The sequence below is a fragment of the Panthera leo genome, chromosome C1, assembly GCF_018350215.1.
Source record: "Panthera leo isolate Ple1 chromosome C1, P.leo_Ple1_pat1.1, whole genome shotgun sequence".
Taxonomy (NCBI): domain Eukaryota; kingdom Metazoa; phylum Chordata; class Mammalia; order Carnivora; family Felidae; genus Panthera; species Panthera leo.
This window is the reverse complement of record NC_056686.1, coordinates 48,009,636-48,021,665: the sequence shown is the minus strand read 5'-3', so window position 1 is coordinate 48,021,665 and position 12,030 is coordinate 48,009,636. Positions and strand designations below refer to the sequence as shown.

The 12,030-nt window shown below is 41.4% G+C and overlaps 1 protein-coding gene across 1 annotated transcript in view; it reads right to left on the bottom strand.

Moving 5' to 3' along the window:
- The window catches only part of FGGY (FGGY carbohydrate kinase domain containing), a 417,339-nt gene that overhangs the window by 340,454 nt on the left and 64,855 nt on the right, over window positions 1–12,030 (bottom strand). The window contains 1 exon segment of the mRNA XM_042951880.1: window positions 7,635–7,723. Within this exon segment, the coding sequence (XP_042807814.1) occupies window positions 7,635–7,723 (89 nt within the window).

The following is a 12,030-nucleotide window of genomic DNA, read 5'->3' as shown; positions in this document are numbered from 1 at the left end:
AAAGCTACATGCAGAATAACCATCTGACCCAGAAATTTTACTCCTAGGTATATTCCCACAAGAAATGAATGCAGAGACTCAAACAGATACTCATACTTCAATGTTGATTGCATTATTCACAATAGCCAAAAGGAAGAAACAACCCAACTGCTCATCTTGGGTCCATCAAAAGATGAATGGAAAAGCAAAATGCAGTATATGCCTACAATGCAGTATCATTTAGCCATAAAAAGGAAATTACGACATATGCTACAACATGGATGCATCTTTTTTTTTTTTTTTAAGTTTATTTATATTGAGAGAGAAAGCACACACACACGAGTAATCAGGGGAGGGGCAGAGAGAGAGAGGGAGAGAAAGAATCCCAAGTGGGCTCCTCACTGTCAGCACAGAGCCCGACACAGGGCTCAATCTCATAAACCGTGAGATCAGGACCTGAGCCAAGATGAAGAGTCAGACACTTAACCGACTGAGCCACTCAGGTGCCCCAACATGGATGAATCTTGAAAACATAATGCTAAATAAAATAAGCCAGCCACAAAAGAACAAATGCTGTATGACCCTACTTACATGAGGTATCTAGAATAAACAAATTCATAGAGACAGAAAGCAGATTAGAGGTAACCAGGAGCTGGGGGAAGGGAGGTATGGGGAGTTATGGTTTAAAGGCTATGGAGTTTTCTGTTTGGGGAGATGGGTAAGTTTTGAAAATGAACAGTGGTAATGGTTCTTCAATACCATGAATGTAATTATCGCTAGTGAACTGTACTCTTCAAAATGGTTAACATGGTAAGTTTTCTGCTATATATATTCTTTACTACAATTCACAAAAATTAATAATGTAATCTATCAAAAGCACTGACCTGTTTTTAGTGACTTACATAACGTGTGAATTACATCTCAGCAAAGCTGTTTGTTGGTTTATTTTTTAAAAATCAAGTCTTATATATGCAACTGCAAAAGGCAATCAGGAAGTGAAGTACTACGGAAGGGATGTGAACTGCAGGTATGTTACCAGAGGCAGATACAATAGCGGAAGTTTCTGCCTTCTTCCCACCAAGCTGCTGTCTCAGCCCCCAGGGAGGAGGCGGCTGCCACCCAGCCTGCTGGCTCCACTCAGAGCAGCACCAGAAGAACCACAGCTGATTTTGCACCTCATCCCCTTTACTTAATTTCCTCCAAAGGGGCAAGGGCTCATCTGATTGGTGACAGACTGGAATATATTAAGCCATGTTTTAAGGGTGACTGTGTGAAAGATAGGTGATAAGTCATGCATAGAACAACATCAAATGCACTCCTTCCCTTTCTATGCCCAGTGCAACTAGCATGCTTTGGCTTCAGGTAAGCACACCTGAACATTCAGGGTCTACATCCATCTTGCTGACTCTATTACTTGAGCTCTGCTGGACATATCCGGTCTTCCTCCCCCCATATATGTACACATACACCTGAACATGAAGATGCTGGTTCAGTCGCACTTCTGGGCTGCATTTTCCATCCAGTATGCCAGAAGCTCTACATATTAGAGGTTAAAGTGTCATTTTCTAAAATAATGAGGTAGGTTTTCATTCTTCACTTAGCTAATATGCTTTTCATGTAGTGTCTATGAGTCAGAACCCCAGTGGCAACCAAGAGTGAGTTACTCTTTGAACCCTTAACAACAGGGATACCTGTTAGGAATTCAAATAATGAAGATTAATGTTAATTGTCCTAAGTGAAATAATGGCAGTGTGGTTACATAGGAGACTGTCAGGTCTCTTATGTGATCACACGGCATAATTGAGGAGGAAGCAGATGATGTCTACAATTCATTTACAAATGGCTCAGCAAAATAAACACATTAGAGACAGAGCAAGAGATACAAATGGAACAAAATGTTGAGGAATGTAGGTAAAGATAGGGTGTTCAGTATACCATGCCCTCAACTTTTGGTTGTTTTTTTTTTTTTTTTCCAAAAATAATATGTAGGGAAAAATACCAAAACAAAAATTCAATGCTTTTGATCAATGACATAGAGTTCTCACCAGTATTTAAGAAAACACCAAAATCCAATATGAGCAACTGACATACGTAATACTAATAGACATAATTAATAACTGCCACTGACATAATTAATAAAACCAGTGGTTGAAATATATATGAAAAATTAACTGCATTTAACAGCCAAAAATTAAAATAAGACACCATTTTAATCCCCAAAACTTGGCAAAACTGACACAGGCATTATACCGACATAGGACAGAATATAATACAGGTATCAAAAATATGTTTTCAGATAGTATTTATTGATATAGAAAATAGAATAATATATGAAAAGTAAATTGTACAAAATAGATTTACAATTAAAAAACACACAGTAAAGTCTAAATAATGATACTATTTTTGAAACCCTTGAAATTATATCTGGAAAATGACTACAGATCGGGATCGATAATCAATCTGACCATAATCTTCTCTTGACAGATCAGTAAATAACCATTAAAAAATTAACAGTACAATAATATCTCCTACAAACTCAAAACGGAGAACCATGCAAATCAGGAAAATAATTGTTATTTTAAAAGGGAATATAGTTTCTCAAAATCATAAATTCACCTCTATAAACTAGAAGACAGAATATTTATGGACAACTTACACAGAACTATACACTGCAGCAGAGAGGAAAGAGAAGGGAAATAAATATTTCACACAATGAAAGCTAAGGGGAAAACCAACCTGAGATTTTAGCCATCAGCCCTCTTTTCTCATATGCCATTGAAAAGTCTCAGGAATTCTTTTTTTTGTTTGTTTGTTTTTGTTTTTTTTAATGTTTATTTTTGAGACAGAGAGAGACAGAGCATGAATGGGGGAGGGTCAGAGAGAGAGGGAGACACAGAATCCAAAGCAGGCTCCAGGCTCCGAGCTGTCAGCACAGAGCCCGACGCGGGGCTCAAACTCACGGACCGTGAGATCATGACCTGAGCCGAAGTCAGACGCTTAACCGACTGAGCCACCCAGGCGCCCCGAAAAGTCTCAGAAATTCTAACATGTAAATTCTAAGGCAAACTTACCAATGTGTCTCTTGTACTTAAAGAGCCTGACCGTTAATTTCTCTCAGTCCAAAGAAATAAAAACAAGTGAATTGAAAATAGACACATCTCACATACAGGATGACTCAAAATAATGTTTGTAGATACTCTGCCCTCAAGGAGGTGAAGCATAACTCCCTACTCCTTAAATGTGGGCTGTGCACGGTGACTTCTTTAAAGTTTATTTATTTTTGACAGAGAGAGAGAAAGAGCATGAGTCGGGAAGGGGGAGAGAGAGAGGGAGAGAGAGAATCCCAAGCTCCAACTCATGAGTGAGATCATGGCCTGAGCTGAAATCAAGAGTCAGATGATTAACCAACTGAGCCACCCAGGTGGCTCAAATCTCTTTAGAGGGAAGATTTACATATGAATATGTTTTTGTCCGATTATAAAAAATTACATTGTTCAAATTTCTGACTTCCCATTTCTCATATCACCAAAATTCTGGATAGTTACCCACTCATGGGTTAGAATGGGGCAAATTACTAAAGCATCTGGCTTCAGTTTTTCAACTGCAAAATGGTGCGAACACCATCTGCTTTAACTAAGGGTCATGAGGACTAATGGGGTTCACATTTGTTAATATGCCCAGCACAGAGAGAAGGCACCTGAAAATGATAATGATAGCATTATTATTACTAACAAAAACAGCTATCAGTATTTGCATTCATATGATGGAGCTGAGTTACAAATTAATCCCAAGCCAGGTGGTGATTTTCTCAGTGACCCAGATAAACAAGAGTCGCTACCACATTTAGGGGGGTGAGAACAATAACTAAAGGCAGGAGGGCAGAAAGGGGAGGACAAAATCTGATAGGGGAAGAGGAGGAGGAGGGGGAGGACTTATTACACAGCGTCACTGCCAAAAACAAGTCTGAAAGCTTTAAGACAAGGTGAAATCCGATCACTTTTTAGCCTTGACTCCACTAGAATAATAAAAAGAAAGAAAGAAAAAAAAATACCCTCTGGTCTTTCTGGCACTCATTTCCCCAAAGTCTCCCAGAACAATCACATTAAGAGCCAAATAAACACCAAATCTGAACCTCTCCTTGGCCCAGAGGATGCCAAGTTCATGTTTCACTCCCCAAAGTTTTTTGGCATTGGCACATTCAAACCCAGACCTTCATCTTCCTTATTCGAGAAGAGGGGACAGAGGATGGGGATTTTTCCATTAAAAGAACCATGCAGTGTTGAAATACTGCGTACCACACATGTTGTCCACAGTACCTCTAACTCCCCCAATAATCCTAAGACGACACATCCGGATGAGGACCGGAGGCTCAGTGGGGGGAACAATTCACTCCACATTCTTGCAGACAGTACACAGTGGAGACACTGAACCCAGGTCAGCCTGACTACAAGGATTTCCCTCTTTCCACTATGCCAGACACTTAATGCAAAGACTTCCTGCCAAAATCGATAGAGAAAGGGAACTAAATAAAATAGCTAATTCCTTCAAAACATTTCTCAGCACTGCACTGGAAGTTTTTCTGTGACCTTAGTCAGCCCAAACAATAATCCCATGGACTGTTGTCACTGTCCCAATTCTACAATCGAGAGAGCTCAGAGGGCTTACTTGATTCATCCTAATAGTGCACAGGCTGAAACAGAGAAGGGAGGAGGAGCTGAGAGACTCAGGAATGAACAGGAGAGATAGATGTAAGAAACAGGGGTTCCAGGGGGAGGGCAACCACCTCACAAGAGAAAGTCAATCCCTGGTGCCCAAGGTCCACAGACCCTGCTCTAGGAGAGGGAAACTGGACAGGAGATCTCTGAAGGTACTCATAAGTACGGGGCAAGGGTGGAGGAGGAAGTGAGAATTGCAAATTTGTAGTAATTAAAAGAGAATGACTCATGGGTGTCACAGTCAATTTTTTAAAAATGGCAGGGATAACTGGACAGCCAATAAATCATTTCTGAGCATTAACCTTTCTGCTTCCTGAGGGTTTCAGACTGTTGTGGGTGGGGACAGAAGCCCCCGAGAACATTCTGATGGGCCAAGAAGTTCTCCATTTGAAATTTACCAAGTCCTTTAACTGTTTTTAATACTTTCAATCCCTCACAGGTGTGAAGCACCTTAGTGTCATCTATCACTTTCATGTATATTCTGTTAAGCATTGTTGTCCAAAATTACCTAATCATATATAACCACCTGGGGCACTTGTTTAACATATAAATTCCCAGGCATCCCAGGTGAGATATGCTTAAAACTGGAAGCCCTGGGGAACTGTGCTTTGGAAAAATGATTCAGCTGATTCCTATACTCAGGCTAGTTCGGAAAGACTGCTTTAACAGGATCCTCTCAACAAGTTTTCAAGGTAGGTATCCTGATCCCCATGTTAAACATAAGGAGAGTACGGTTCAAAGAAGGAAAGGACACGCCCAAGGTCACACAACTCCTGTCTGGCAGAATGTAGAACCACACATCACACTGTGACTCCACAGTGGGTATGCATGTCATCTAAATCTGAGCCAGAGTCAGCTTCAAGAAGTCCTCTCCTTGGGGTCTTAAATATGGCATCAGAGACCAGGAAATGGGAGTGTAGACTATCCAGCACCATCAAAAAGAACCAGGGAAGAAGTCAATGCCCTGGGTTGAATAACACTCAAGGAAAAAGAGGACAGCAAGGTTCTCCTCTATGCGTAGTTCTATTTTTGAGTCCCCAAATTTTGCAGGCCAATGGGGTATTTCCAACACCCCCACTATTAGCACTCTTTTAACGAATAGGTCCATTTGGCTAAAATGATGGAAATAATTCTTTCACTACTGCACAAAGGTAGGAAAAAAGCCTGAAGAAAGGTCCTTCCAGAAATAACTTCTGACAATTAATGTCACACCAAAAGAGGAATGCCCCAGATGAGATCTTAAAATCCACACACTGACATCCCCGCTGGTGACTGCAGTGTAACAGTGACTCAATTGTGCCTTCTGGGGGTAAAGTTCACACCAATCCCCAAGAGCCTGCTCCCCCAGACAGGGTTAAGTACCTGAGGTGTGCAAAGGATGAAGAATGATGTGCCTGCGAAACATGTCCTCTACTATCTCCTTTCTGGAAGCCCCTAATGCTGAACTCTTATCAACTCTCTATAAGAAAAGTTCTAAATCATACAAAGTGAGCTAGACAGGAAGAGCACACGAAAATGGCACTCGTAGTCCCAGCTTCTCTTGACTTTGAATAAAAAAGAAAATGGGGACAATTAGCCTTCCCTGAAGGAGCTGACTTTAAGATTCAACACCTGCCTCTCCCTAAATATATAGATATAGATATATAGATATAGATATAGTTTATGTATATATAGTTATATAGTATATATATATGTATCTATATATATTTAGTATATATATATACAGTATATATTTATCTATATATATTCAGTATATATTTATATATATTTAGTACATACAGATTTATCTATATATATTTAGTATATATTTATCTATATATAGCTTATATAGTATATATATAATATAAATATAATATATACACTATATTATATAGTATATATAATATATATAGTGTATATATTATATGTATATATATGATATATACATATAATATACACACACACACACACACAATATATATACATAGTTTTATCTGTCCTCGGGGAATGATCCCCTTCCTCACAGATTTGTTGAACATAAATTATCTAAATTATTTACACACACACACACACACACACACACACACACACACACACACACACAATATATATACATAGTTTATCTGTCCTCGGGGAATGATCCCCTTCCTCACAGATTTGTTGAACATAAATTATCTAAATTATTTTCAAGGTAAGAAAACCCATCCCCGACCCTGCCCTACTGCCCCTCCGTATGTATCTCCTGAAATCTGAGGCCAGGATGACAATAGACTTGCATACTTTGTGATTTCATGTCCAACCTGTCTCTGTTAAATACACACACACACACACACACACACACACACTGTTAATTACAGCAGGCTGCTATTTTACACTATTTTTTAAATTGTCTCTGCCATGTAGCACATACTTATTTATAATATTCAGAATTTACTGAAAAATATTGTGACTTCAACATACAGACGTCTACATTCTGCAGTGATTCAGGTATATTACTATAAAAAGCAACACACCCATCCAATTAAAATCAGCTTCCTTGAAAAACATATCTTTTGCCTCAATTTTAGGGGCTATCCAGTTAAAATCAACTTCCTTGAAAAACAGATCTCTTGCCTTCATTTTAGGAGCCAAAAAAAATATTTTTCTTTTATTCACCATGTAAAAAGTACCTTTAGAAAAACAGTCACATTTCATGACGAACTGTTCATGTCTCCTTCAAATGTGTCCAATTTTAATGAATGGTCTTCACCTTGGATACCAACATTCCAGGCTGCATGGGAACAATGGTGTTTGGGCATGTGCAGTGGACGTGGAAGATGGATTCAAGATGTTTCAAGTATGTAAAATCACATGCAGATGTACAAATAGTACGTCCAGTCAAAGCGAGTTAAGAAAGCAATATATATACAGACACCCGAGAATGGATGAGCGCAAATAAAATCCAACTTGTAATTAACATACCGTGCTGTGACACCTGTTGCCTTCCACGATAAGAAGTCTGGGAGATCAAAGAAATGTCCCGCCTTATCCCAGCAAGTCTCTCTTAAGTTCTGCCAAATTAAATACATATTAGAATCAATTATGGGCTTTTTTTCTACCCCTCCCCTCTTTCAATAATGTTTCAAATTTTTCAAAACAAAAGCATAGCCAACAATGTCCAAGAAAACATCTGTTAAGGGGCTGGGGGCCAGGGGGCAGGGATGGTAGAAAAGTAGTACCTATAAAGGAAAGAAAAATTGGCAATTATTGATCCTTCCCCAAATGGCCATCATCTCCCTTTTATCCCCTTGGCCAACCCAGAGGGAGAAGATGCACACTCTGTGGGGGTATGCAATCTATCTTCCTCGTTAAGGGCCACAGGATACACTTCAAGGCATCCAGTAAGATTTCAAAGCTGAACAGTTTTAAGTTGGGAAGAAAACCACCCTAAGAAACTACCCCATGGAAAAGAATGTGTCCTGCCATGTAAAATTCTCCCCACACCAACAGGTTCCAAAGGTAATAAAAAAGTTGGTCCCTGCCTTCAAAGAACTTCCAGTCTAAGCCAATGAGAATGGCACAGAACCAAGGTATTCTTACAAGATACCTAAACATTTGTTTCTTCCAGTCTCTTCCACAGTGCCAATGTGGTCAGAATTTTTCTTGCCACTGGGCTTTTTCTTTCCTCTGCCACTTCTGTCTGGAATTCCTCAACTACCCCCCTGTGGCTTCCCAGGACCCAAGTCGCCTGCCCCTTTGGTTAACCCTATCCACCCTTCCTTGGAGAAGCCTTCCAGGATCTCCTACTCAGGGTGGGTCTGACTCTCCTACAACCCATACCATCCCACAATTATTTGCATGCTATCTTTCTTTCCCACCAGATTATAAGCTCTACAATGTCAAAGAGCCTAGTCCCTTTCATGCACTATAATATATCCCACAACCTTATCCTCTCCTCCCCCTATCTAGGACTGGACAATTAGCTATGAGGTAGAAACCACCTGCTTCCAATCTGCTTATTACACACTTAACTGGACCAGGGATGGACATGTGACCTAACTGAGCCAATCAGATTCCTTCTCCCATGAATTTAGACTCAGGATCCAAACGGAGTCATTTCACTTCTGCCTATGAATAGAACTGGAGGGGAGATAAACTTGGAAACTTGAAGTGGCCCTTTTCTGCCAAGTACCTAGAGAAGCAGAACTTCACAAAGAGAAGAGTAAAGCAGACAGAAGCGGTAGCAAGAAAGGTTTCCTACCATCCAGGCAACTCTCCAAGTCCTGGTTTCAATTATTTCCTTCCCAAGTGGCTACAACTAAAAGGAATGTATCATAAGCATACAGGGCTCTTGGGGGAACCAGGGGACCACGATGAAGAAGTTCCCAAAGAGATGTATTCCACTGTCCGCTAGAGGGTGACACACAGTGGACGCTCAATAAATATTTGTTGAACAACTAGACAAACTGCTCATTTTTACCTTCCAATCTCTGTCATGTGAGTAATGCTTCAGAGTTTAGAAGTGGATTCCGCATGTGTTATCTCCTTAGAATGAGGGAAAGTTCTGAGTATTATTACGACTACTTTACAGACATATTACTGGCCTTTATCTACCTTTGCCCTCAAATTCTCTGAGTTCCTACTTCCTCCTTCCCTATCGCTACTATATGGACTATCTGTGCACAACAGAGAAACTGAGTATAATCCCAGGTACAGGGTCGCATTAAAATGACAGTAACATCAAAAGGGTTCAGATGTAAATGGCAGCATGAAGCCAATTTCCTATTACTGTTGTTGTCTATTTGTTTTAAATTCCAAAGCACTGGGGTGAAAGCTTACATTTAGGAAGGGCTAAGCTCTTTGAATGCCCATACACGTTAAAAGTAAACAAAGTGAAACTTAAAGCTGACTGAATGTGCCTAACACCGCTGTGCCTTAGTAGTATCTTCATACCCTGATAGGTCACAGTCAGAAAATGGTAGTCTGAAACTGTGTGAGTCAAACGACTTGGATGCCTTCGGGGCAGTCCCCAAAATCTCTTTCCATGTGCTTTGTGGTTTCAGTGATCAGTTTCTAGGGAGAAAGAGAAAACGCAGCCTCCTTCTATGGGCTCCAGAAATCCAAGGCCAGTCACCAGAAATGAACCACTAAACCACGGCAGCAACACCCAGTGCTTCAAGCCAAAGCCGAACAATGTTCCTAAACTCCAAAAACAACTGCTTCTGTTAGATCTCGTATACGGTCATTAAAGACTCTGCATAATGAGAGCTTTCAGCCTGGAGCCACAGGGACATCCACTGTGGACAATGGGACCCAAGCAAATGTCTCCAAGAGAACTTGAAGCTTCTTGCCAAAAAAAGAGATGCTGCAGGCAGGAGGCAGGAGGCATGAGGCAGCCAGGGAACATCATTTCTTCTCGAAACCATGCCAACTTCATCTACCAAAGCCACAGACCCCAGTCCAACCTCTCTCTATAGGATGAGAAGCCAGAAGCATCTAATTAGAGATATGAGGTATCCTTAAGAATAGGCATGGTCTTGGAGGAACAGAGACCAGCAGTCCCCGCTTCCTCTACAAAAGCAGTCTGGAGATTAGCCAGAAAACAGAAGGCAAGGGCACCTGGGTGGCTCAGTCGGTTAAGGGTCCAACTCTTGATTTCGGCTCAGGGCACGATCTCACAGTTGGTGAGATGGAACCCAGCGTTGGGCTCTGTGCTGACAGGGCAGAGCCTGCTTGAGATTGTCTGCCTCACTCTCTCTCTCTCTCTCTCTCAAAATAAATAAATTTAAACAACAACAACAACAACAACAAAGAGAAGAGGGCAGAGGTTGCCAGGATGAGAGGGAATGTCTCCTAAAGCCTGATCTCTTACTTTGAGATGCTGGCAGACTATCTGTGACGATCTCATGCTGTTTTTATGTTGAGCTACATGATTCACAAGTGCTTTGTCATCAAATGCCAGATGGGCCAAGAGCATGTAGCCCCATGGATGGATTTTTAATCCAGTTCTGTGGGAAAATCTCTCTTTCCATCCCACTCTCCAGTACATGGTCCCAGCTGAGGGCCTCAATCTTACTGAATTACTTCTATTTTTGTAACCATTGGGCCTGCATGAAGACACCGTGATTGCACTCCTATATTTGTCCACAGCTCACAAACAGCCCCCGCATGCCTCATCTCATGTGATTCTCAGGGCGGTTCAGAGGTGTGTAGGCGAATATACGGCAGTCTCATACTAAGGATGTACAAACAGTTTCAGACAGGACTTACGCCAAAGTGACATGGGACTTCTAGCTCTAAACTGAGTGCTCCTTTCTTCTACTATGTCACAGTCACCACTCTGAGGCTCCCAGACCCATCAGAGATGTGGGGTTTGGCCTTTGGGGAGATTCATAATGGAAGCTATAGCCATTCTTTACAGAAGAAAAAAACAAAAGCCCTTTCCAACACATTTCTGTACACAATTTAAAATTTTTCAAGGGTGCCCGGGTGGCTCAATCAGTTAAACAACTGACTTTGGCTCAGGTCATGATCTCCCGTTCAGGAGTTCAAGCCCCACACCGGGCTTTGCGCCATCAGCAGATAGATCCTCTGTGCCCCCAACTCTCTGCCCCTCCCCCCCCTCAAAAATAAACATTAAAAAAATAAAAATTTTCAGAGAGGTCACTTCCAATCCCAAGCAGCTCACTTAACTTCCTAGTAACACCTTCCACGCACAGATGGTGTACCAGAAACAGAGAGCACAGAGCAGGCCCTCAACACATACCAACTTCAGCCCTATCTCATCATGTGACAGCTGAAGCCAGTTCACACTCAAAGCTCTCTGTGCTGAACGAGTTCAGCCTATCCTCCAGTTACCAAGCAACTAACAAAAACGAGTCTTTTCAAGAAAGAAAAGAAATCAGCTGTGATCTGGGGTATAGGACTTGGCCCTAAAGGCTTCTGCGTTCCAATAACGATCCTTTTGAGCTCAGCAATCCCCCAGGCGTGAAAGCAACCAAAGAGAACAACTTTTTCCTTTTTTTAATCACCTATAACTTCATGAAACCACAGCATTTCTTGGGGGGAAGTTACAACTCAAAGCGTACACAGTGGCGGGGCTCAGCAGAGGGTGGAGGCAGAGCCATACATCCAAGATTCAGAGCTAGGCAGCAGCCGCCCTGACAGCCTCAGGGCATAGAGATGGGAATTTCTCCCATGCCCTCTCTCTGTGATGTCCAGGGAGGCAGCGAGGTATCCCCTGGATGCTCGATGTTGAAAGAACTAATAGGGGACACAAAGCAGGTCCCTCAGCGTATGTCAGGAGACATCAGGGCCTAGAAGCGGCATGAGAAGGTAGAGATGAGCAACTCAAAAGTATTTTGTTGTTAATTGCACA